General features: G+C 45.3%; 1 protein-coding gene across 3 annotated transcripts; it reads left to right on the top strand.

Annotated features, from left to right (window-relative positions):
* On the top strand, positions 1 to 26,879 carry fer (fer (fps/fes related) tyrosine kinase). Of its 3 annotated transcripts, none has more exons than XM_075455208.1 (20): positions 1 to 201; positions 2,182 to 2,310; positions 4,032 to 4,163; positions 4,238 to 4,411; positions 4,492 to 4,591; positions 4,673 to 4,856; positions 5,303 to 5,440; positions 5,530 to 5,649; positions 11,340 to 11,462; positions 11,559 to 11,760; positions 11,863 to 11,961; positions 13,061 to 13,264; positions 13,702 to 13,824; positions 19,926 to 19,982; positions 20,090 to 20,208; positions 23,577 to 23,671; positions 23,764 to 23,887; positions 23,973 to 24,127; positions 25,566 to 25,688; positions 25,772 to 26,879. In XM_075455208.1, the coding sequence occupies exons 2-20, from the start codon at positions 2,242 to 2,244 to the stop codon at positions 25,906 to 25,908; spliced, it is 2,478 nt and encodes an 825-aa protein (XP_075311323.1). In that variant the 5' UTR covers positions 1 to 201; positions 2,182 to 2,241; the 3' UTR covers positions 25,909 to 26,879. The 3 variants fall into 3 exon arrangements, with proteins under 3 accessions (XP_075311323.1, XP_075311322.1, XP_075311324.1); XM_075455207.1 differs by having other exon boundaries at positions 13,058 to 13,264; XM_075455209.1 differs by lacking the exon at positions 4,032 to 4,163 and having other exon boundaries at positions 13,058 to 13,264.
* Positions 26,880 to 26,919: the final 40 nt, after the last annotated feature.

The following is a 26,919-nucleotide window of genomic DNA, read 5'->3' as shown; positions in this document are numbered from 1 at the left end:
CGTTTCCCGCGGAAGCCCCTCCCTGTTCTCCCTGTTCTCCCTATTAGCTGTTAGCTGTTAGCCCCAGCAGCCTGACGGCAGGAAGAAGCCGGGAACCCGGGAGAAAAACACGGTGAAGAGGAAGAAATGAGTCCGGCGGAGCAGGTCAGAGTACCGCGGTGACCGGACAGCGAGTCTCCCGCCGCATTTACCCGCTTTAAGGTGCGTAAAAGCGGCTGAAACTGTCCAAGAAGTAAAAAAACATGAGCCCCCTCCCGACTGTCCCACTCCCACTCCTGCTGACTTTATCCCGTCTTTATTTACCGGAGAACCAGGCTGGGACCGGAACACAGACGGGTCTTTGTGGTCTTTGTGACACTTTGCGCGGTTGTCTCGTTTTAAAGCCGCTTTCTACAGACTCTTTGTCAGCTCTTTGTTTTCCCGGAGCTCCGTTACTAACTTCATAGCCGCTCATCCTGTTAGCATGCTAGCTCCACTTTCCCTTGATTTCAACGAAGACTGCGGCTAACGTTAGCTTAGCTTCAGTTTCACACCCTGCCAAAGGAATTTAAAGGTTCAGCGACACCAAGCGGCCTGAAAACAGCCAGAAAAGACGTTTTTAGGAGTTTTCATGGGTCTGAGCTGACTGGGAAGACGAACAGATTGCGTTTGAAACGTTTTGGAATATAGCTGTAAAGTTTAGGAATGCGTCAGGACAGTCTTTCCCGAACGGGTTCTGTAGTCTCAGAACAACAGAGTTAGATCAGAAGGAGAGGTCTGTGTGGGTTAGTTAGTGGATCAGTTAGTGATTAGTAACTGGGTTAGTTTGTTGTTGGTAACTGGGTTAGTTAGTGGTTAGTAACTGTGTTAGTTAGTGGTTAGTAACTGGGTCAGTTAGTGGTCAGTAACTGGGTTAGTTAGTGGTTAGTAACTGGGTTAGTTAGTGGTTGGTAACTGGGTTAGTTAGTGGTCAGTAAATGGGTCAGTTAGTGGTCGGTAACTGGACTAGTTAGTGGTTAGTAACTGGGTTAGTTAGTGGTTGGTAACTGCGTTAGTTAGTGGTCAGTAACTGGACTAGTTAGTGGTTAGTAACTGCGTTAGTTAGTGGTCAGTAACTGGACTAGTTAGTGGTTAGTAACTGGGTTAGTTATTGGTCAGTAACTGGGTTAGTTAGTGGTTAGTAACTTGGCTAGTGGTCAGTAATTGGGTTAGTGGTCAGTAACTGGGTTAGTTAGTGGTTAGTAACTGGGTTAGTTAGTGGTTAGTAACTTGGCTAGTGGTCAGTAACTGGACTAGTTAGTGGTCAGTAACTGGGTTAGTTAGTGGTTAGTAACTTGGCTAGTGGTCAGTAATTGGGTTAGTGGTCAGTAACTGGGTTAGTTAGTGGTTAGTAACTGGGTTAGTTAGTGGTTAGTTATTGGTTAGTGACTGGGTTAGTGGTTAGTAACTGGGTTAGTTAGTGGTTAGTAACTGGGTTAGTTAGTGGTCAGTAACTGGGTTAGTTATTGGTCAGTAACGGTTAGTCAGTGGTCAGTAGCTGGGTTAGTTAGTGGTTAGTAGCTGGGTTAGTTAGTGGTTAGTAACTGGGTTAGTTAGTGGTTAGTAGCTGGGTTAAATGTCAGCATCACAGAATATCTGAGGAAGTTTCAGACTGAAGCCTAAACACCAGAGTTGGTGTTGGTGAGGTCAGAGGTCGTTCTGATCAGATTCATTTCTTATGGGACTCCGGGGTTAGTCCGGATCAGCTCCCAGAAAGACCGGGCGGGGATGATGTCACAGCTGACCATCCGTGATGTCACATGTCTTACATTTCTCCACACTTGGCCTTCCTGGGGTTGAAAGTCTCCATAAATGCATTTTGGCGAACATATACCAGCTTTCAGCCAGCGTGACGCATATTTTGAGCGACTAAAAGTAATAAAATATAATTTTATTTTAATATTTCAAGATCACAATAATAATAAAAAACTAACACAAATAAAATTAACTTCAATTGGATGCTTTTTATTTATTTTCCCAGGCCATGCGGAGCCGCATGCCCCTGTGTTAGATGGTCCAGTTAGATGGTCCTGTCCACTTAGATGGTTCGGTCCAGTTGGATGATGTGGTCCTGTTAGGTCCAACAGAACCAACTGAATGTTCCATAAATCAGCGGAAGGTGGGACAGCCCTGCAGGTTCTAACAGCGCCTCTCTGTCCACAGAGGATCATGCAATCACCCCCGGCACACCCCTGCTGTTAGAGACACAGACTGAGATCCGGAATGGGGTTCGGTCGGGATCTGAGGAACTCCCACGAGGGGCTACTGAAGCTGCAGGACTGGGAGTTAAAGGTAGGTCACAGAGGTCTGTAGCTCCTCCCACTGTTAGTAACCACAACGGGACCGCAGTCAGCTGACACAGTCCCACCACACCCCTTTAAAACCAGGTGCTGGTTCTGGGTGGGTTTGGCTTCAAAACCACAGAAGAACTGGTTTGATATTCCGCCACAGACCTGCATCATTAGAGGGTGGCAGCTGGACGCGGTGAAGCAGAACGACGTAGCTTCCTGTCGGTTTGTAGCTGCGTGTCGCCCTCTAGCTGCAGGACACGTTGAAGCAGAACGACGTAGCTTCCTGTCGGTTTATAGCTGCGTGTCGCCCTCTAGCTGCAGGACACGTTGAAGCAGAACGATGTAGCTTCCTGTCGGTTTATAGCTGCGTGTCGCCCTCTAGCTGCAGGACACGTTGAAGCAGAACGACGTAGCTTCCTGTCGGTTTGTAGCTGCGTGTCGCCCTCTAGCTGCTGGACGCGGTGAAGCAGAACGACGTAGCTTCCTGTCGGTTTATAGCTGCGTGTCGCCCTCTAGCTGCTGGACACGTTGTAGCAGAACGACGTAGCTTCCTGTCGGTTTATAGCTGCGTGTCGCCCTCTAGCTGCAGGACACGTTGAAGCAGAACGACGTAGCTTCCTGTCGGTTTATAGCTACGTGTCGCCCTCTAGCTGCTGGACACGTTGAAGCAGAATGATGTAGCTTCCTGTCGGTTTATAGCTGCGTGTCGCCCTCTAGCTGCTGGACCCGGTGAAGCAGAACGACGTAGCTTCCTGTCGGTTTATAGCTGCTTGTCGCCCTCTAGCTGCTGGACGCGTTGAAGCAGAATGATGTAGCTTCCTGTCGGTTTATAGCTGCGTGTCGCCCTCTAGCTGCTGGACGCGGTGAAGCAGAACGACGTAGCTTCCTGTCGGTTTATAGCTGCGTGTCGCCCTCTAGCTGCTGGACGCGGTGAAGCAGAACGACGTAGCTTCCTGTCGGTTTATAGCTGCGTGTCGCCCTCTAGCTGCAGGACACGTTGAAGCAGAACGACGTAGCTTCCTGTCGGTTTATAGCTGCGTGTCGCTCTCTAGCTGCAGGACACGTTGAAGCAGAACGACGTAGCTTCCTGTCGGTTTGTAGCTGCGTGTCGCCCTCTAGCTGCAGGACACGTTAAAGCAGAACGACGTAGCTTCCTGTCGGTTTGTAGCTGCGTGTCGCCCTCTAGCTGCAGGACACGTTGAAGCAGAACGACGTAGCTTACTGTCGGTTTATAGCTGTGTGTCGCCCTCTAGCTGCTGGACGCGGTGAAGCAGAACGACGTAGCTTCCTGTCGGTTTGTAGCTGCGTGTCGCCCTCTAGCTGCAGGACACGTTGAAGCAGAACGACGTAGCTTCCTGTCGGTTTATAGCTACGTGTCGCCCTCTAGCTGCTGGACACGTTGAAGCAGAATGATGTAGCTTCCTGTCGGTTTATAGCTGCGTGTCGCCCTCTAGCTGCTGGACCCGGTGAAGCAGAACGACGTAGCTTCCTGTCGGTTTATAGCTGCGTGTCGCCCTCTAGCTGCTGGACGCGTTGAAGCAGAATGATGTAGCTTCCTGTCGGTTTATAGCTGCGTGTCGCCCTCTAGCTGCTGGACGCGGGGAAGCAGAACGACGTAGCTTCCTGTCGTTTTATAGCTGCGTGTCGCCCTCTAGCTGCTGGACACATTGAAGCAGAACTGCTTCACTTCCTGTCGGTTTATAGCTGCGTGTCGCCCTCTAGCTGCTGGAGACGGTGAAGCGCTTCATGACGCTGCGGGTGAAGAGCGATAAAGAGTACGCCGCCCTGCTGCTCAGCATGACTCAGCAAACGGAGAAACAGGAAGCTGCAGACTACGTCAGTACGGTCAGCAAGGTGAGCTGCTCACCTGTTGGTTTGGGGGGTGGGGCCCAGCATGTGACCCATTCTGAGTGTGTGTGTCTGTTCAGTCGTGGTCGCAGGTGGTTCGTCAGACGGAGGCATTGGGTCGAATAATGAGGAGCCACGCCGACGACCTTAATTCGGGTCCTCTGCACCGCCTCGCCACGTTAATCAGAGACAAGCAGCAGGTGAAGAAGAGCTACCAGACTCTTCATCAGCAGCTGGAGAGCCACAACCACAAGGTATGTTGAGAAAACTCCGGTTACATGACCTGTTTACTGTCACTGCTGCAGGGGTTGGTACAACTCTTTGTTGTTGCTAGGTAACCAGGAGTGACCTGGAGAAGCTGAAGGGGTCGTATCGTCAGCTGAGCCGTGACGCAAACAATGCCAAAGAAAAGTACAGAGAGGCTCTGGCCAAAGGTTGGTGTTTCAGGTTGTTACGGACCCGTGGAGTTCATCTTTGCTGACCCCTCCCCCTCCGTTTGTCTCGTCCAATCACAGGTCGGGAAGCGGAGCGTGCCCGGGACCGTTACGATAAAGCAACAGCGAAGCTTCACAACCTTCATAACCAGTATGTGTTGGCAGTCTGTGGCGCTCGCACCCAGCAGGACGAACACCGCTGCCATGCGGCGCCCGCGCTGCTCGATGCGCTGCAGAGGATGCAGGAGGACATGACGCTCGCCCTGTGAGTCACATGACCTCCGAGCCTCTGAGGCCTAACCCTTGTACTATTCTGGAGGAGTACTGTGAGACGTTTCTGTGTATTTTTCGCGGTAAAAGTATTCTGGAGGAGTATTGTCAGACATTTCTGTGTATTTTTCGCAGTAAAAGTATTCTGGAGAAGTATTGTGAGACATTTCTGTGTATTTTTCGCAGTAAAAGTATTCTGGAGGAGTATTGTGAGACATTTCTGTGTATTTTTCGCAGTAAAAGTATTCTGGAGGAGTACTGTGAGACGTTTCTGTGTATTTTTCGCAGTAAAAGTATTCTGGAGGAGTACTGTGAGACGTTTCTGTGTATTTTTCGCAGTAAAAGTATTCTGGAGGAGTACTGTGAGACGTTTCTGTGTATTTTTCGCAGTAAAAGTAGTCTGGAGGAGTACTGTGAGACGTTTCTGTGTATTTTTCGCAGTAAAAGTATTCTGGAGGAGTACTGTGAGATCAGCAGTCTGCTGACGGAGGAGATCGTGAAGGTCCATCAGGAGATCTCTGCGGCTGTTCAGCAGATTGATCCTCTCGCTGAGTACCAGCACTTCATCGACGCCTACAGGTCAGTCTCTGTCTCTATTCCCAGTTGCTGTGGTAACAGTCTCTCCATCTCCTTGTTGCCCGTGACAACGGTTTCTGTCCCTCTTTAAGGTCTCCGGAGAGTCCGGAGGCCAGCGTAGAGTTCGATGGGTCCCTATTGGAGGAGACGGACAGCATCCCGGCCAATGAGATCCTGTGGAACACGCTGACGGCCGACAGCCTGCACGCCATGTGAGCTCCTTCAAAATAAAAGTCTGAAGTCTGCTTCATGCGGCCGCCGCAGTAAAAGTCTGTAACAGGAAGCAGTTTCACAGTAAAAGTCTGCAACAGGAAGCAGTTTCACAGTAAAAGTCTGCAACAGGAAGCAGTTTCACAGTAAAAGTCTGCAACAGGAAAAAGTTTCACAGTAAAAGTCTGTAACAGAAAGCAGTTTCACAGTAAAAGTCTGTAACAGAAAGCAGTTTCACAGTAAAAGTCTGCAACAGGAAAAAGTTTCACAGTAAAAGTCTGTAACAGAAAGCAGTTTCACAGTAAAAGTCTGTAACAGGAAGCAGTTTCACAGTAAAAGTCTGCAACAGGAAAAAGTTTCACAGTAAAAGTCTGTAACAGAAAGCAGTTTCACAGTAAAAGTCTGTAACAGAAAGCAGTTTCACAGTAAAAGTCTGTAACAGGAAGCAGTTTCACAGTAAAAGTCTGCAACAGGAAGCAGTTTCACAGTAAAAGTCTGCAACAGAAAGCAGTTTCACAGTAAAAGTCTGCAACAGGAAGCAGTTTCACAGTAAAAGTCTGTAACAGGAAGCAGTTTCACAGTAAAAGTCTGTAACAGAAAGCAGTTTCACAGTAAAAGTCTGTAACAGAAAGCAGTTTCACAGTAAAAGTCTGCAACAGGAAGCAATTTCACAGTAAAAGTCTGCAACAGGAAGCAGTTTCACAGTAAAAGTCTGCAACAGGAAGCAGTTTCCCAGTAAAAGTCTGCAACAGGAAGCAGTTTCACAGTAAAAGTCTGCAACAGGAAGCAGTTTCACAGTAAAAGTCTGCAAGAGGAAGCAGTTTCACAGTAAAAGTCTGTAACAGGAAGTAGTTTCACAGTAAAAGTCTGCAACAGGAAGCAGTTTCACAGTAAAAGTCTGCAACAGGAAGCAGTTTCACAGTAAAAGTCTGCAAGAGGAAGCAGTTTCACAGTAAAAGTCTGTAACAGGAAGTAGTTTCACAGTAAAAGTCTGTAACAGGAAGCAGTTTCACAGTAAAAGTCTGCAACAGGAAGCAGTTTCACAGTAAAAGTCTGCAACAGGAAGCAGTTTCACAGTAAAAGTCTGTAACAGGAAGCAGTTTCACAGTAAAAGTCTGCAACAGGAAGCAGTTTCACAGTAAAAGTCTGCAAGAGGAAGCAGTTTCACAGTAAAAGTCTGTAACAGGAAGTAGTTTCACAGTAAAAGTCTGCAACAGGAAGCAGTTTCACAGTAAAAGCACAGATTCTATAATAGAACAGATACGCCACTCACGGTGCATTTCCGGTTTCCAACGAGGCGATTTTGGTTGCAGTTCCACCCTTTTTCCACGTGGGGCGCTCAATTTTGGAGACCAGAATGAATGGAGTCCTATGGAGCTATACGCCCTTTCGTGCCCTTATCTCAAGATATAATTTTTTCTCTAGTAATTCGAATGTTGTTTTCAAAAGAGGATGTTTAGAAAATACCCATGGCTGAGTTTTAGATTTTTAGAGCTACTCATTTGCTTAAAAAAAGGATTTGAAGTGTATATGACGTCATACATAGCTTACGACCGGAGATGCCGCTTTACGGCAACAATCCTGCTTGTTGTTGGTTTTCAAGGAAGAGCTGTAGTAAGAGAGAATGTGTGGTAACATCACAGATTCTTGGGCTGTGGTAACATAAGCGGAAAAAGTCCATCTTAATTCTGTTGTCGCTTGGTATGGAGCCAGCCGTCAAGCGGTGCCTCTGGTCGTAATTCTGGTCGACCAGCTGTCATTAGCACAATGCTAGCGCGTGGTGGACAACAAGAAGCCAACCTGTAAGAAATCAAAGGGATATATGTACTCGTTCAGTAGATTTTTGACTTGAAACCCATGTTGAGCTCTCAGAAACTACATTCAAATCTGAGCGCTCTTGAGGAGACTTAGGTGAAACTGACCATTTGTAGCATCCAGCTCCATTGGGCCCCATTCATTCTGGTCTCCACCGACGCCCCCAGTGGAATTCTGGTGGAACTGCAGCCAAAAAGCCGGTACAATGGGGCTTAATAGAGAGTGGCAAGGCTGTTCGTTATAATGGCTGTGGTAAAAGTCTGCAACAGGAAGCAGTTTCACAGTAAAAGTCTGCAAAAGGAAGCAGTTTCACAGTAAAAGTCTGCAACAGGAAGCAGTTTCACCGTAAAAGTCTGCAACATTAAACCGTTTCACAGTAAAAGTCAGCAACAGGAAGCAGTTTCACAGTAAATGTATGTAACAGGAAGCAGTTTCACAGTAAAAGTCTGCAACAGGAAGCAGTTTCACAGTAAAAGTCTGCAAGAGGAAGCAGTTTCACAGTAAAATGCAACAGGAAGCAGTTTCACAGTAAATGTATGTAACAGGAAGCAGTTTCACAGTAAAATGCAACAGGAAGCAGTTTCACAGTAAAAGTCTGCAACAGGAAAAAGTTTCACAGTAAAAGTCTGTAACAGAAAGCAGTTTCACAGTAAAAGTCTGTAACAGAAAGCAGTTTCACAGTAAAAGTCTGTAACAGGAAGCAGTTTCACAGTAAAGGTCTGCAACAGGAAGCAGTTTCACAGTAAAAGTCTGTAACAGAAAGCAGTTTCACAGTAAAAGTCTGTAACAGGAAGCAGTTTCACAGTAAAAGTCTGCAAAAGGAAGCAGTTTCACAGTAAAAGTCTGCAACAGAAAGCAGTTTCACAGTAAAAGTCTGCAACAGGAAGCAATTTCACAGTAAAAGTCTGCAACAGGAAGCAGTTTCACAGTAAAAGTCTGTAACAGGAAGCAGTTTCACAGTAAAAGTCTGCAACAGGAAGCAGTTTCACAGTAAAAGTCTGCAACAGGAAGCAGTTTCACAGTAAAAGTCTGCAACAGGAAGCAGTTTCACAGTAAAAGTCTGTAACAGGAAGTAGTTTCACAGTAAAAGTCTGCAACAGGAAGCAGTTTCACAGTAAAAGTCTGCAACAGGAAGCAGTTTCACAGTAAAAGTCTGTAACAGGAAGCAGTTTCACAGTAAAAGTCTGCAACAGGAAGCAGTTTCACAGTAAAAGTCTGTAACAGGAAGCAGTTTCACAGTAAAAGTCTGTAACAGGAAGTAGTTTCACAGTAAAAGTCTGCAACAGGAAGCAGTTTCACAGTAAAAGTCTGTAACAGGAAGCAGTTTCACAGTAAAAGTCTGTAACAGGAAGCAGTTTCACAGTAAAAGTCTGCAACAGGAAGCAGTTTCACAGTAAAAGTCTGCAAGAGGAAGCAGTTTCACAGTAAAAGTCTGTAACAGGAAGTAGTTTCACAGTAAAAGTCTGCAACAGGAAGCAGTTTCACAGTAAAAGCACAGATTCTATAATAGAACAGATACGCCACTCACGGTGCATTTCCGGTTTCCAACGAGGCGATTTTGGTTGCAGTTCCACCCTTTTTCCACGTGGGGCGCTCAATTTTGGAGACCAGAATGAATGGAGTCCTATGGAGCTATACGCCCTTTCGTGCCCTTATCTCAAGATATAATTTTTTCTCTAGTAATTCGAATGTTGTTTTCAAAAGAGGATGTTTAGAAAATACCCATAGCTGAGTTTTAGATTTTTAGAGCTACTCATTTGCTTAAAAAAAGGATTTGAAGTGTATATGACGTCATACATAGCTTACGACCGGAGATGCCGCTTTACGGCAACAATCCTGCTTGTTGTTGGTTTTCAAGGAAGAGCTGTAGTAAGAGAGAATGTGTGGTAACATCACAGATTCTTGGGCTGTGGTAACATAAGCGGAAAAAGTCCATCTTAATTCTGTTGTCGCTTGGTATGGAGCCAGCCGTCAAGCGGTGCCTCTGGTCGTAATTCTGGTCGAGCGCTGTCATTAGCACAATGCTAGCGCGTGGTGGACAACAAGAAGCCAACCTGTAAGAAATCAAAGGGATATATGTACTCGTTCAGTAGATTTTTGACTTGAAACCCATGTTGAGCTCTCAGAAACTACATTCAAATCTGAGCGCTCTTGAGGAGACTTAGGTGAAACTGACCATTTGTAGCATCTAGCTCCATTGGGCCCCATTCATTCTGGTCTCCACCGACGCCCCCAGTGGAATTCTGGTGGAACTGCAGCCAAAAAGCCGGTACAATGGGGCTTAATAGAGAGTGGCAAGGCTGTTCGTTATAATGGCTGTGGTAAAAGTCTGCAACAGGAAGCAGTTTCACAGTAAAAGTCTGCAAAAGGAAGCAGTTTCACAGTAAAAGTCTGCAACAGGAAGCAGTTTCACCGTAAAAGTCTGCAACATTAAACCGTTTCACAGTAAAAGTCAGCAACAGGAAGCAGTTTCACAGTAAAAGTCTGCAACATTAAACCGTTTCACAGTAAAAGTCAGCAACAGGAAGCAGTTTCACAGTAAAAGTCTGCAACAGGAAGCAGTTTCACAGTAAATGTATGTAACAGGAAGCAGTTTCACAGTAAAAGTCTGCAACAGGAAGCAGTTTCACAGTAAAAGTCTGCAAGAGGAAGCAGTTTCACAGTAAAAGTCTGTTACAGGAAGTAGTTTCACAGTAAAAGTCTGCAACAGGAAGCAGTTTCACAGTAAAATGCAACAGGAAGCAGTTTCACAGTAAAAGTCTGCAACAGGAAAAAGTTTCACAGTAAAAGTCTGTAACAGAAAGCAGTTTCACAGTAAAAGTCTGTAACAGAAAGCAGTTTCACAGTAAAAGTCTGTAACAGAAAGCAGTTTCACAGTAAAAGTCTGTAACAGGAAGCAGTTTCACAGTAAAAGTCTGTTACAGGAAGCAGTTTCACAGTAAAAGTCTGCAACAGGAAGCAGTTTCACAGTAAAAGTCTGCAAGAGGAAGCAGTTTCACAGTAAAAGTCTGCAAGAGGAAGCAGTTTCACAGTAAAAGTCTGCAACAGGAAGCAGTTTCACAGTAAAATGCAACAGGAAGCAGTTTCACAGTAAAAGTCTGTAACAGGAAGCAGTTTCACAGTAAAAGTCTGTAACAGGAAGCAGTTTCACAGTAAAAGTCTGTAACAGGAGGCAGTTTCCTCCTGAAGTCTGCAGCGGGACGTCTCCTGGGCTGAGTTCGAAACCGCCTACTGCATACTCCATACTGCAGACTCATCAATCAGACAGTATGCAGAGCGTTTACCCACAATGCATTTCTCTCCTGCCCGAGCCGAAATCAGCCGGCCTGAAGCTGATTTCTCTTAAGCTCTAAACTCTGTAAACTTTAGCAACATTTGAAACATTTTCAGGTGAGAAAGTAGTCGTTTAGATCCCCAACGTGTTGAAAACCTGACAAAATACCGGCTGTTTACAGTTTTGTTCTCACGAATTTGGCGCTACTAAAGCTAGCCGCAGTGAGCAACGCACTTCCTGTTATTTTCACAAAATAAAATACCCGTTGCCTTTTATCATAGGGAAAGCCATTAGCATACAATTGGTGCTTTTGTTTTGAAAACAGGAAGTGAACCTACCCTCGTTGTAGCTAGCTTGAAACTGCCGTTTTGACAGGAAATGACGATCGGCGACGTCACGTTACGTTGCATCCTGGGTAGTTTGAGTATGAGTAGAAACCTCATGATGCATACCCAACATTTAGAGAATCTAGTATGCATCCGGGAAAAAAAGTTAAAGGTAGTAGGAGTAGTAGGAGAAGTATGTGGTTTGGAACACAGCCCTGGAGCAGCGCTCCCGTTCAGCTCTGCTGATTGGTTGGTTTTCTTCGTCATTGGTTTGCAGGTTGTCGTCGGCGACGGAGGAGCTGGCCCTGACTCAGCAGAATCTGCAGACAAAGGAAGCGTTGGCAAACGACCTCGATGCCAAAATTCAGACGAGTCAGCTGAGTGCAGAGAAGAAGAGCGAGTGAGTGCCAGGGGGCGGAGCCAGGGGGCGGAGCCAGAAACCTCGCTCTCTCTCTTCTCGCCCTGACTGTCCGTGTGTGTCTCTCGCCCTTCTCAGCTGCGTCCTGTTGCTCAGTCAGAAACTCTCCCTCCTCGAGCTCCGTCACGCCGTCCAGTCGCTGCGCGGTTCGGAAGCCCGCCTCCTTTCTCAGAAAGCCCTGCTGGATGCCAAGATGGCCGCCGCAGTGGCGTCTCCACCCCCGCCGCCGGCTCCTCCCGCCCTCCAGTATGAGGACGACGCCCGCTCCGTTGGATCCACTGTGAATATTCAGTTATTGATCATTGATCGTGTCCTGATCTGTGTTGGCAGCTGAGGTGACCTGTGTGCACGTGAGGTGACCTGTGTGCACGTGTGCTTTCAGGACAAAGTGAAGGAGAGGAGTTCCCGCTTTGACACTCTGCGCCTCTCTCTGAGTGGGATGATCCGACATCCTAAAGCCATGCTGACCTCATCCACCTCGGTAAGATCCCAGAAAACACACCTGTGCTCAGCTTCCTGTTATCCAACACTGAGACACCCGTCTCTGATCATTAAACTCTGATCTCACCATGATTAGCAGAGCATTTCCATGCATTGTTCTGACTGGAGGAACCTTATGTTTGGTCAGAAGCTGCTTCAGAACAGACGTTGCCTCTATCGGCTCATCTTGGTCCATATTCTGCATCATGTGTAAGAACTTTGTTTTCAGGGTGATCTTACAGCAGAAGTTTGCTGTAGTGATTGGCCACCACAAAATGTATGAAGAGAAAACGATGGGCTGACCTTCGGACCCTTGCATGACACAGTCTAAGTGCTGTGCCAGTCCAACTAAAGGTGGAATTTAGGATCCATGTCAGCATGTTAGTCTGACTCAACTAAGCAGCCCCTGATAATGTAGTTGGAAGCTGAATGGTTCGTTCTGTTGGACCCGAACCATCCCACTCCAACACTATTGACTGCAGTTTGTGTATTGACGTGACTTTTACTCAAAACAAATGTATAAACTTCAGTCTCGCTTTTAAATGTTTCGATTTTTGAGGACGCTGTAACGGGATTAAAGTACCTGTGCAGCCCGGTCAGAATTTATCGAGCACCACCTGCTTCATAGGATGCTGTTCGTGGCTGCTAGCAGCGCCGTGACGGAGGAGCGGCTAATCGGTTAACGCTTTGTTTGACAATTTGTGGCTTCAGAACGAACAATTTACCTCATGGTTGAATCCGGTTAATGGAAATATTTATGAAGCACACTGCACCTTGTGTGAGAAAAGTGAAACTTGGCCAATTGGGCATCAGGCGTGTCCCATGCCAAATCAGAAAAAGCATAAAGCGATCTTACAACAGCAAATTACAACAAATGTCATCTCAGGGCACTTCAAAGATACAATCCAATTCAAACCAATTAGAATCCAATTAATTAACCTCCAAATTAGTCCATTAAAAAAAAGTAGCCTAGCAAAGGAAACCAACCAATTGCACCAAAATTTCTCTTTGATCCAATCCTGAGTGTGCACAAGGCGACTGTGGAAAGAAAAAAAATATGTTACGAACTTCAGTTCTTCTTCTGTTTGTCCCGGCAGCAGTTCTTTGATGTGATTCCCACATCGGAGCGTCCCTTGGCAGAGCAGGAGTGGTATCACGGAGCCATCCCTCGCACTGAGGCTCAGGAGTTACTACGGCAACAGGGAGACTTCCTGGTCAGGGAGAGTCATGGTAAACCCGGCGAGTACGTCCTTTCTGTATTTTCTGACGATCAGAGACGGCACTTCATCATCCAGTACGCTGACGTAAGTACCCACATCAAACTCATAAACTTACACCAGTCCAGGCACATACAACCAGTCCACTATGACCCAACCAGTTCACCATGTGTTTGTGGGCGCAGTTTTCCAGTTCCTTCTCTCACCAACTAAATAACCCCACCCTGCATCTGTTCCAGTTCTACGGGAAGCTGTCCTGATATCTGTTTTTACTGTGTGGTTGGTTTAATACCCTGAATGTTCACACCAAGCTGCATTCAAACAGGATCTAAACTGGTCCGAACCTACGAGTTCTGCTTGAACAACAGACACCACCCTCACTGAAGGACTGATTTAAAAATAAAAAAACAATAGATTTATATTATCCTCATCACGTGATGATGATGATCATGAACTGAAGGCACATGCACAGGTGTGTGCACGGAACCCCCTGCCCTAACCCGACCTCTGTCTCTCTTTGGTAGAGTCAGTATCGCTTTGAAGGGACAGGTTTCACCACCATCCCTCAGCTGATTGAGCATCACTTTTCCACCAAACAAGTCATAACCAAGAAGTCTGGTGTGGTGCTGCTCAACCCTGTTGTCAAGGTAACCTCCTGTTTAACCAAACACATGCACGTGTTGCACAGTAATCAGTCAGTTGTCCTAAACCCGTGCCACATTTGGCGCTTATTAAAGTCGTAGCTCGTTTGGAGCGTGTTCAGGATCTATAAAGTCGTAGCTCGTTTGGAACGTGTTCAGGATCTATAAAGTCGTAGCTCGTTTGGAACGTGTTCAGGATCTATAAAGTCGTAGCTCGTTTGGAACGTGTTCAGGATCTTTAAAGTCGTAGCCCGTTTGGAACGTGTTCAGGATCTTTAAAGTCGTAGCTCGTTTGGAACGTGTTCAGGATTTATAAAGTCGTAGCTCGTTTGGAACGTGTTCAGGATCTTTAAAGTCGTAGCTCGTTTGGAACGTGTTCAGGATCTTTAAAGGCGTAGCTCGTTTGGAACGTGTTCAGGATTTATAAAGTCGTAGCTCGTTTGGAACGTGTTCAGGATTTATAAAGTCGTAGCTCGTTTGGAACGTGTTCAGGATCTTTAAAGGCGTAGCTCGTTTGGAACGTGTTCAGGATTTATAAAGTCGAAGCTCGTTTGGAACGTGTTCAGGATTTATAAAGTCGTAGCTCGTTTGGAACGTGTTCAGGATCTTTAAAGTCGTAGCTCGTTTGGAACGTGTTCAGGATCTTTAAAGGCGTAGCTCGTTTGGAACGTGTTCAGGATCTTTAAAGTCGTAGCTCGTTTGGAACGTGTTCAGGATCTATAAAGTCGTAGCCCGTTTGGAACGTGTTCAGGATCTATAAAGTCGTAGCTCGTTTGGAACGTGTTCAGGATCGTTAAAGTCGTAGCCCGTTTGGAACGTGTTCAGGATCTTTAAAGTCGTAGCTCGTTTGGAACGTGTTCAGGATCTTTAAAGTCGTAGCTCGTTGGAACGTGTTCAGGATCTATAAAGTCGTAGCCCGTTTGGAACGTCTTCAGGATCTTTAAAGTCGTAGCTCGTTTGGAACGTGTTCAGGATTTATAAAGTCGTAGCCCGTTTGGAACGTGTTCAGGATCTATAAAGTCGTAGCTCGTTTGGAACGTGTTCAGGATCTTTAAAGTCGTAGCTCGTTGGAACGTGTTCAGGATCTTTAAAGTCGTAGCTCGTTTGGAACGTGTTCAGGATCTTTAAAGTCGTAGCTCGTTTGGAACGTGTTCAGGATCTTTAAAGTCGTAGCTCGTTTGGAACGTGTTCAGGATCTATAAAGTCGTAGCTCGTTTGGAACGTGTTCAGGATCTATAAAGTCGTAGCCCATTTGGAACGTGTTCAGGATCTTTAAAGTCGTAGCTCGTTTGGAACGTGTTCAGGATCTATAAAGTCGTAGCCCGTTTGGAACGTGTTCAGGATCTATAAAGTCGTAGCTCGTTTGGAACGTGTTCAGGATCTTTAAAGTCGTAGCCCGTTTGGAACGTGTTCAGGATCTTTAAAGTCGTAGCTCGTTTGGAACGTGTTCAGGATCTTTAAAGTCGTAGCTCGTTGGAACGTGTTCAGGATCTATAAAGTCGTAGCCCGTTTGGAACGTCTTCAGGATCTTTAAAGTCGTAGCTCGTTTGGAACGTGTTCAGGATTTATAAAGTCGTAGCCCGTTTGGAACGTGTTCAGGATCTATAAAGTCGTAGCTCGTTTGGAACGTGTTCAGGATCTTTAAAGTCGTAGCTCGTTGGAACGTGTTCAGGATCTTTAAAGTCGTAGCTCGTTTGGAACGTGTTCAGGATCTTTAAAGTCGTAGCTCGTTTGGAACGTGTTCAGGATCTTTAAAGTCGTAGCTCGTTTGGAACGTGTTCAGGATCTATAAAGTCGTAGCTCGTTTGGAACGTGTTCAGGATCTATAAAGTCGTAGCCCATTTGGAACGTGTTCAGGATCTTTAAAGTCGTAGCTCGTTTGGAACGTGTTCAGGATCTATAAAGTCGTAGCCCGTTTGGAACGTCTTCAGGATCTTTAAAGTCGTAGCTCGTTTGGAACGTGTTCAGGATTTATAAAGTCGTAGCCCGTTTGGAACGTGTTCAGGATCTATAAAGTCGTAGCTCGTTTGGAACGTGTTCAGGATCTTTAAAGTCGTAGCTCGTTGGAACGTGTTCAGGATCTTTAAAGTCGTAGCTCGTTTGGAACGTGTTCAGGATCTTTAAAGTCGTAGCTCGTTTGGAACGTGTTCAGGATCTATAAAGTCGTAGCTCGTTTGGAACGTGTTCAGGATCTATAAAGTCGTAGCTCGTTGGAACGTGTTCAGGATCTTTAAAGTCGTAGCTCGTTTGGAACGTGTTCAGGATCTTTAAAGGCGTAGCCTATTTGGAACGTGTTCAGGATCTATAAAGTCGTAGCTCGTTTGGAACGTGTTCAGGATCTTTAAAGGCGTAGCCCGTTTCGAACGTGTTCAGGATTTATAAAGTCGTAGCTCGTTTGGAACGTGTTCAGGATCTTTAAAGTCGTAGCTCGTTTGGAACGTGTTCAGGATCTTTAAAGTCGTAGCTCGTTTGGAACGTGTTCAGGATCTATAAAGTCGTAGCTCGTTTGGAACGTGTTGAGGATCTATAAAGTCGTAGCCTATTTGGAACGTGTTCAGGATCTTTAAAGTCGTAGCTCGTTTGGAACGTGTTCAGGATCTATAAAGTCGTAGCTCGTTTGGAACGTGTTCAGGATCTTTAAAGTCGTAGCTCGTTTGGAACGTGTTCAGGATCTATAAAGTCGTAGCTCGTTTGGAACGTGTTCAGGATCTATAAAGTCGTAGCTCGTTGGAACGTGTTCAGGATCTTTAAAGTCGTAGCTCGTTTGGAACGTGTTCAGGATCTTTAAAGGCGTAGCCTATTTGGAACGTGTTCAGGATCTATAAAGTCGTAGCTCGTTTGGAACGTGTTCAGGATCTTTAAAGTCGTAGCTCGTTTGGAACGTGTTCAGGATCTTTAAAGTCGTAGCTCGTTTGGAACGTGTTCAGGATCTATAAAGTCGTAGCTCGTTTGGAACGTGTTGAGGATCTATAAAGTCGTAGCCTATTTGGAACGTGTTCAGGATCTTTAAAGTCGTAGCTCGTTTGGAACGTGTTCAGGATCTATAAAGTCGTAGCTCGTTTGGAACGTGTTCAGGATCTTTAAAGTCGTAGCTCGTTTGGAACGTGTTCAGGATCTATAAAGTCGTAGCTCGTTTGGAACGTGTTCAGGATCTTTAAAGTTGTAGCTCGTTTGGAACGTGTTCAGGATCTATAAAGTCGTAGCCCGTTTGGAACGTGTTCAGGATCTATAAAGTCGTAGCTCGTTTGGAACGTGTTCAGGATCTATAAAGTCGTAGCTCGTTTGGAACGTGTTCAGGATCTTTAAAGTCGTAGCTCGTTTGGAACGTGTTCAGGATCTTTAAAGTCGTAGCTCGTTTGGAACGTGTTCAGGATCTATAAAGTCGTAGCCCGTTTGGAACGTGTTCAGGATCTATAAAGTCGTAGCTCGTTTGGAACGTGTTCAGGATCTTTAAAGTCGTAGCTCGTTTGGAACGTGTTCAGGATCTTTAAAGTCGTAGCTCGTTTGGAACGTGTTCAGGATTTATAAAGTCGTAGCTCGTTTGGAACGTGTTCAGGATCTTTAAAGTCGTAGCTCGTTTGGAACGTGTTCAGGATCTATAAAGTCGTAGCTCGTTTGGAACGTGTTGAGGATCTATAAAGTCGTAGCCTATTTGGAACGTGTTCAGGATCTTTAAAGTCGTAGCTCGTTTGGAACGTGTTCAGGATCTATAAAGTCGTAGCTCGTTTGGAACGTGTTCAGGATCTTTAAAGTCGTAGCTCGTTTGGAACGTGTTCAGGATCTATAAAGTCGTAGCTCGTTTGGAACGTGTTCAGGATCTTTAAAGTTGTAGCTCGTTTGGAACGTGTTCAGGATCTATAAAGTCGTAGCCCGTTTGGAACGTGTTCAGGATCTTTAAAGTCGTAGCTCGTTTGGAACGTGTTCAGGATTTATAAAGTCGTAGCTCGTTTGGAACGTGTTCAGGATCTTTAAAGTCGTAGCTCGTTTGGAACGTGTTCAGGATCTATAAAGTCGTAGCTCGTTTGGAACGTGTTCAGGATCTATAAAGTCGTAGCTCGTTTGGAACGTGTTCAGGATCTTTAAAGTCGTAGCCCGTTTGGAACGTGTTCAGGATCTTTAAAGTCGTAGCCCGTTTGGAACGTGTTCAGGATCTTTAAAGTCGTAGCCCGTTTGGAACGTGTTCAGGATCTATAAAGTCGTAGCCCGTTTGGAACGTGTTCAGGATCTTTAAAGTCGTAGCTCGTTTGGAACGTGTTCAGGATCTATAAAGTCGTAGCCCGTTTGGAACGTGTTCAGGATCTATAAAGTCGTAGCTCGTTTGGAACGTGTTCAGGATCTATAAAGTCGTAGCCCGTTTGGAACGTGTTCAGGATCTTTAAAGTCGTAGCCCGTTTGGAACGTGTTCAGGATCTATAAAGTCGTAGCTCGTTTGGAGCGTGTTCAGGATCTTTAAAGTCGTAGCTCGTTTGGAACGTGTTCAGGATCTATAAAGTCGTAGCTTGTTTGGAACGTGTTCAGGATCTATAAAGTCGTAGCTCGTTTGGAGCGTGTTCAGGATTTATAAAGTCGTAGCTCGTTTGGAACGTGTTCAGGATCTATAAAGTCGTAGCTCGTTTGGAACGTGTTGAGGATCTATAAAGTCGTAGCTCGTTTGGAACGTGTTCAGGATCTTTAAAGTCGTAGCTCGTTTGGAACGTGTTCAGGATCTATAAAGTCGTAGCTCGTTTGGAACGTGTTCAGGATCTTTAAAGTCGTAGCTCGTTTGGAACGTGTTCAGGATCTATAAAGTCGTAGCTCGTTTGGAACGTGTTCAGGATCTTTAAAGTTGTAGCTCGTTTGGAACGTGTTCAGGATCTATAAAGTCGTAGCCCGTTTGGAACGTGTTCAGGATCTTTAAAGTCGTAGCTCGTTTGGAACGTGTTCAGGATTTATAAAGTCGTAGCTCATTTGGAACGTGTTCAGGATCTTTAAAGTCGTAGCTCGTTTGGAACGTGTTCAGGATCTATAAAGTCGTAGCTCGTTTGGAACGTGTTCAGGATCTATAAAGTCGTAGCTCGTTTGGAACGTGTTCAGGATCTTTAAAGTCGTAGCCCGTTTGGAACGTGTTCAGGATCTTTAAAGTCGTAGCCCGTTTGGAACGTGTTCAGGATCTTTAAAGTCGTAGCCCGTTTGGAACGTGTTCAGGATCTATAAAGTCGTAGCCCGTTTGGAACGTGTTCAGGATCTTTAAAGTCGTAGCTCGTTTGGAACGTGTTCAGGATCTATAAAGTCGTAGCCCGTTTGGAACGTGTTCAGGATCTATAAAGTCGTAGCTCGTTTGGAACGTGTTCAGGATCTTTAAAGTCGTAGCTCGTTTGGAACGTGTTCAGGATCTATAAAGTCGTAGCTCGTTTGGAACGTGTTCAGGATCTATAAAGTCGTAGCTCGTTTGGAACGTGTTCAGGATCTTTAAAGTTGTAGCTCGTTTGGAACGTGTTCAGGATCTATAAAGTCGTAGCCCGTTTGGAACGTGTTCAGGATCTTTAAAGTCGTAGCCCGTTTGGAACGTGTTCAGGATCTTTAAAGTCGTAGCTCGTTTGGAACGTGTTCAGGATCTATAAAGTCGTAGCCCGTTTGGAACGTGTTCAGGATCTTTAAAGTCGTAGCTCGTTTGGAACGTGTTCAGGATCTTTAAAGTCGTAGCTCGTTTGGAACGTGTTCAGGATCTATAAAGTCGTAGCCCGTTTGGAACGTGTTCAGGATCTATAAAGTCGTAGCTCGTTTGGAGCGTGTTCAGGATTTATAAAGTCGTAGCTCGTTTGGAACGTGTTCAGGATCTTTAAAGTCGTAGCTCGTTTGGAACGTGTTCAGGATCTTTAAAGTCGTAGCTCGTTTGGAACGTGTTCAGGATCTATAAAGTCGTAGCTCGTTTGGAACGTGTTCAGGATCTATAAAGTCGTAGCCCATTTGGAACGTGTTCAGGATCTATAAAGTCGTAGCTCGTTTGGAGCGTGTTCAGGATCTTTAAAGTCGTAGCTCGTTTGGAGCGTGTTCAGGATCTTTAAAGTCGTAGCTCGTTTGGTACGTGAACTCTGAACTCTGAACCCTGAATCCGGCTCTCTGTGCAGGACAAGAAGTGGATCCTGAACCATGAGGATGTAGCACTGGGCGAGTTGCTGGGAAAGGTGACCTCACTTCCTGTTTGCCTCTGTCATCAGTCACCTGACCTCTGTTTGTTTTTCCACTGTCTGCCTCCATGTCCCATCATGCCCCTCTGTCTGCCTGTTGCCAGGGTAACTTTGGTGAGGTGTTCAAAGGGACGCTGCAGCGGGACAAAATGTCTGTTGCCGTCAAAACGTGTAAAGAGGATTTACCCCCAGAGCTGAAGATCCGCTTCCTCGCCGAGGCCAGGTGAACACAAACAAACACAATCACAAACAAACACAAAAAAACACAAACACAAACAAACACGCCTTCACACACAAGTAGAAATCTTAGAAATACAGTCGAGATGTTTTTCAAAAAGTCACCAGACATCTTTACCAGCTTTAAACTGTTTACTCGACCGACAGTCACAGGTGGGCACACCTGGAGAGGTCACAATTGATCCAATTGTTTTAAATGTTGATGTAGGCCACTTCAGAATGTGGTCATAAATTGGATAGACATTGGACAGAATGTGGTCGTAAATTGGATAGACATCGGACAGAATGTGGTCGTAAATTGGATAGACATCGGACAGAATGTGGTCGTAAATTGGATAGACATCGGACAGAATGTGGTCATAAATTGGATAAAAAATCGGACAGAATGTGGTCGTAAATTGGATAGACATTGGACAGAATGTGGTCGTAAATTGGATAGACATTGGACAGAATGTGGTCGTAAATTGGATAGACATTGGACAGAATGTGGTCGTAAATTGGATAGACATCGGACAGAATGTGGTCGTAAATTGGATAGACATCGGACAGAATGTGGTCGTAAATTGGATAGACATCGGACAGAATGTGGTCATAAATTGGATAAAAAATCGGACAGAATGTGGTCGTAAATTGGATAGACATCGGACAGAATGTGGTCATAAATTGGATAAAAAATCGGACAGAATGTGGTCGTAAATTGGATAGACATTGGACAGAATGTGGTCGTAAATTGGATAGACATTGGACAGAATGTGGTCGTAAATTGGATAGACATCGGACAGAATGTGGTCGTAAATTGGATAGACATCGGACAGAATGTGGTCATAAATTGGATTGAAATTGGACAGAATGTGGTCATAAATTGGATAGACATTGGACAGAATGTGGTCATAAATTGGATAGACATCGGACAGAATGTGGTCATAAATTGGATTGAAATTGGACAGAATGTGGTCATAAATTGGATAGACATTGGACAGAATGTGGTCATAAATTGGATAGACATTGGACAGAATGTGGTCGTAAATTGGATAGACATCGGACAGAATGTGGTCGTAAATTGGATAGACATTGGACAGAATGTGGTCGTAAATTGGATAGACATTGGACAGAATGTGGTCGTAAATTGGATAGACATCGGACAGAATGTGGTCATAAATTGGATTGAAATTGGACAGAATGTGGTCATAAATTGGATAGACATTGGACAGAATGTGGTCATAAATTGGATAGACATTGGACAGAATGTGGTCGTAAATTGGATAGACATCGGACAGAATGTGGTCGTAAATTGGATAGACATCGGACAGAATGTGGTCGTAAATTGGATAGACATCGGACAGAATGTGGTCGTAAATTGGATAGACATCGGACAGAATGTGGTCGTAAATTGGATAGACATCGGACAGAATGTGGTCGTAAATTGGATAGACATCGGACAGAATGTGGTCATAAATTGGATTGAAATTGGACAGAATGTGGTCATAAATTGGATAGACATTGGACAGAATGTGGTCATAAATTGGATAGACATCGGACAGAATGTGGTCATAAATTGGATTGAAATTGGACAGAATGTGGTCATAAATTGGATAGACATTGGACAGAATGTGGTCATAAATTGGATAGACATTGGACAGAATGTGGTCGTAAATTGGATAGACATCGGACAGAATGTGGTCATAAATTGGATAGACATCGGACAGAATGTGGTCGTAAATTGGATAGACATCGGACAGAATGTGGTCGTAAATTGGATAGACATCGGACAGAATGTGGTCATAAATTGGATTGAAATTGGACAGAATGTGGTCATAAATTGGATAGACATTGGACAGAATGTGGTCGTAAATTGGATAGACATTGGACAGAATGTGGTCGTAAATTGGATAGACATCGGACAGAATGTGGTCGTAAATTGGATAGACATCGGACAGAATGTGGTCGTAAATTGGATAGACATCGGACAGAATGTGGTCGTAAATTGGATAGACATCGGACAGAATGTGGTCGTAAATTGGATAGACATCGGACAGAATGTGGTCGTAAATTGGATAGACATCGGACAGAATGTGGTCATAAATTGGATTGAAATTGGACAGAATGTGGTCATAAATTGGATAGACATTGGACAGAATGTGGTCATAAATTGGATAGACATCGGACAGAATGTGGTCATAAATTGGATTGAAATTGGACAGAATGTGGTCATAAATTGGATAGACATTGGACAGAATGTGGTCATAAATTGGATAGACATTGGACAGAATGTGGTCGTAAATTGGATAGACATCGGACAGAATGTGGTCATAAATTGGATAGACATCGGACAGAATGTGGTCGTAAATTGGATAGACATTGGACAGAATGTGGTCGTAAATTGGATAGACATCGGACAGAATGTGGTCATAAATTGGATTGAAATTGGACAGAATGTGGTCATAAATTGGATAGACATTGGACAGAATGTGGTCATAAATTGGATAGACATTGGACAGAATGTGGTCATAAATTGGATAGACATTGGACAGAATGTGGTCGTAAATTGGATAGACATCGGACAGAATGTGGTCGTAAATTGGATAGACATCGGACAGAATGTGGTCGTAAATTGGATAGACATCGGACAGAATGTGGTCGTAAATTGGATAGACATTGGACAGAATGTGGTCATAAATTGGATAGACATCGGACAGAATGTGGTCGTAAATTGGATAGACATCGGACAGAATGTGGTCGTAAATTGGATTGAAATTGGACAGAATATGGTCATAAATTGATCATATGTATTGGTCATATGTGTTTGCTTGTTTGTTTATGTGTTTGCTTGGTGTTAATACGTTTGCTTGTTTGTTTGGTGTTTATACATTTGTGTGTTTGTGTTTGTTTGTTTGTGTTTGTTTATCTATTTGCTTGTTTGTTTATGTGTTTGCTTGGTGATTATACATTTGTTTGTTTGTTTGGTGTTTATTTGTTTGTTTGTGTGTTGTTGTTTGTTTATGTGTTTGCTTTGTGTTAATGCATTTGCTTGTTTGTTTGGTGTTTATACGTTTGTGTGTTTGCTTGTTTGTTTATGTGTTTGTGTTTGTTTTCTTATGTGTTTGCTTGTTTGTTTATGTGTTTGTGTTTGTTTTCTTATGTGTTTGCTTGTTTGTTTATGTGTTTGCTTGGTGTTGATGTGTTTCTTGTTGTTGTTGGGCAGTAAACAGTCTGATCGAGTCTGATCGGATCCAGACCGCATTGCAGGTTCAACACATTCAGTCTGGTTGTTTATGCTCTCTGATTGGCTGCCTAACTCAGTATGGAGATGTGATTGGCTAATGTTTCAGGCTGCCTTTCTGTGATTGGCTGCAGGATCCTGAAGCAGTATGACCATCCCAACATCGTGAAGCTGATAGGAGTTTGTACGCAACGACAGCCCATCTACATTGTGATGGAGCTGGTTCCTGGTGGGTGGAGCTTCAGTCACTTCTTGTGCTGTTAGGTTGTTGGCGGTCGGCTTTTAACGGGAGCGTTTGTGACTCCTTGCTTCACCTGTCAGGTGGAGACTTCTTGTCCTTTCTGAGGAAGAAGAAGGACGAGCTGAAGACAAAGCAGCTGGTTCGCTTTGCGGTGGATGCTGCTGCAGGCATGGCGTACCTGGAGAGTAAAAACTGTATCCACAGGTAACGCAGGTTCCTACAGGTGAGCACTGACCTGTGGCAGGTGGCTGACACCAGGTGAGTTTGTCTTTCTGAACCTGTGTCTCAGGGACCTGGCGGCGAGGAACTGTCTGGTGGGAGAACACAGCGTGTTGAAGATCAGCGACTTCGGAATGAGTCGCCAGGAGGACGACGGCGTTTATTCTTCTTCTGGACTCAAACAAATTCCCATCAAATGGACGGCACCTGAGGCCCTGAATTACGGTAACACCTGTCCCACACCTGTTCCACACCTGTCCCACACCTGTTCCACACCTGTCCCACACCTGTTCCACACCTGTCCCACACCTGTCCCACACCTGTCCCACACCTGTCCCACACCTGTTCCACACCTGTCCCACACCTGTTCCACACCTGTTCTACACATGTTCCACACCTGTTATACACCTGTTCCACACCTGTTATACACCTGTTATACACCTGTTCCACACCTGTTCCACACCTGTTCTACACCTGTTCCACACCTGTTCTACACCTGTTCCACACCTGTTCTACACATGTTCCACACCTGTTCCACACCTGTCAAACACCTGTTCCACACCTGTTCCACACCTGTTCCACACCTGTTATACACCTGTTCCACACCTGTTCTACACCTGTTCCACACCTGTTCTACACATGTTCCACACCTGTTCTACACATGTTCCACACCTGTCAAACACCTGTTCCACACCTGTTCTACACATGTTCCACACCTGTCAAACACCTGTTCCACACCTGTTCCACACCTGTTCCACACCTGTTCCACACCTGTTCTACACCTGTTCTACACCTGTCCCACACCTGTCCCACACCTGTCCCACACCTGTCCCACACCTGTCCCACACCTGTTCCACACCAGTCCCACACCTGTTATACACCTGTCCCACACCAGTCCCACACCAGTCCCACACCAGTCCCACACCTGTCCCACACCTGTTCCACACCTGTCCCACACCTGTCCCACACCTGTCAAACACCTGTTCCACACCAGTCCCACACCTGTCCCACACCTGTCCCACACCTGTCCCACACCTGTCCCACACCTGTTCCACACCTGTTCCACACCTGTCCCACACCTGTCCCACACCTGTTCCACACCTGTCCTACACCTGTCCCACACCTGTTCCACACCTGTTCCACACCTGTCCCACACCTGTCCCACACCTGTCCCACACCTGTTCCACACCTGTTCCACACCTGTTCCACACCTGTTCTACACCTGTCCCACACCTGTTCCACACCTGTTCCACACCTGTTCCACACCTGTCCCACACCTGTTATACACCTGTTCCACACCTGTCCCACACCTGTTATACACCTGTTCCACACCTGTTCCACACCTGTTCCACACCTGTCCCACACCTGTTCCACACCTGTTCTACACCTGTCCCACACCTGTTCTACACCTGTCCCACACCTGTTATACACCTGTTCCACACCTGTTCTACACCTGTCCCACACCTGTTCTACACCTGTCCCACACCTGTTCCACACCTGTCCCACACCTGTTCCACACCTGTCAAACACCTGTTCCACACCTGTTATACACCTGTTCCACACCTGTCCCACACCTGTTCTACACCTGTTCCACACCTGTTCCACACCTGTTCCACACCTGTTCCACACCTGTTCCACACCTCTCTCTGATTGGCCGCTGCAGGTCGTTACAGCTCAGAGAGCGACGTGTGGAGTTACGGCATCCTGCTGTGGGAGACCTTCAGTCTGGGGGTGTGTCCTTATCCGGGCATGACCAATCAGCAGGCCCGGGAGCAGGTGGAGAAAGGTAAACGCACACGGCGGCACATCTCAGCGTTGTTGTCACTTGATGAGCTGCGGTAACCATGGAAACGGATGTTGTGGTTTCAGGTTACAGGATGGCCTGTCCCCAGCGTTGCCCTGACGACGCGTACAAAGTGATGCAGCGCTGCTGGCAGTACAACGCTGAGGAGCGGCCCAAGTTCTCCGAGCTGCAGCGAGACCTAGCCGCCATCAAGAAGAAGTGAGCGGCTCGCCATCTTTGTAGTGGGCGTGGCCTGAGCCATTCGGACAGGAACTGACGGTTCCTCTGGAGGCGTGCACGTGATCGTGCACGGCTCACCAGTCACATGACGAAGCCCATGAGTCGGGTTTCCAGAAGATGTTTGAACGGTAAAGATTTATCGAAAACTGACACGCTGTAACCCGACACCACGAATCCACAAACAAATAGAGCTGGAAAGAAACGGTAAACAAACACTATAGTGGTAAACAAATTGTAAACAAACACTATAGTGGTAAACAAATTGTAAACAAACACTATAGTGGTAAACAAACACTATAGTGGTAAACAAACACTAAAGTGGTAAACAAATTGTAAACAAACACTAAAGTGGTAAACAAACACTAAAGTGGTAAACAAATTGTAAACATGTTCTTTTATGTCGTTTAACAAAGTTTTTTTTGTTCACTCAACTTTTTATTTATTGTTAAAAAATCATTTTGACGGCTCGAAAATCTTTAACGCCACACCCACTCTGTAACCATGGCAACAGTGTTTCTACTGGGGACCAAACACTACAGTTTATTTTATCTTTGTTGTTGTTTATTTGTATTTATTATTTTAATTAATTTCAGCCAGCTGTCAGTCATCAGGCCACGCCCACTCCTTCTTTGTGACCCCAGGAAGTTCTTCGACCAATCAGATTCCCACAAAAACCCGAAATCCAACTGGTTTCCATGGTAACTGAAATCGGGTATATTTCATACATTATTTACAAAGTCACATAAAATGTGACTCCAGATTGGTTGTCATTATTTCCTGGTGTGCATGAGGGTGTAGCCAAAGTGGTGATGTCAGAGCTCAAAGCACCGCCTACTGTCACTGTAAATAAATTTAAATGTTTTTGTCTCAACACTAATCGTCTGTCTTTTATATTTGTTTACACTTGTTATGAAAATATTAAATCATTATGAAAATAAATGGTATGAACGAGAAGTCTTAAGTCCCTGTTTGTTTATCAGATGTTCAGTTTGTT

This window comes from Odontesthes bonariensis, chromosome 22, assembly GCF_027942865.1.
Source record: "Odontesthes bonariensis isolate fOdoBon6 chromosome 22, fOdoBon6.hap1, whole genome shotgun sequence".
In the NCBI taxonomy this organism is placed as follows: domain Eukaryota; kingdom Metazoa; phylum Chordata; class Actinopteri; order Atheriniformes; family Atherinopsidae; genus Odontesthes; species Odontesthes bonariensis.
Note: the sequence above shows the minus strand (reverse complement) of the source record. Positions and strands in the feature narration are given on the sequence as shown.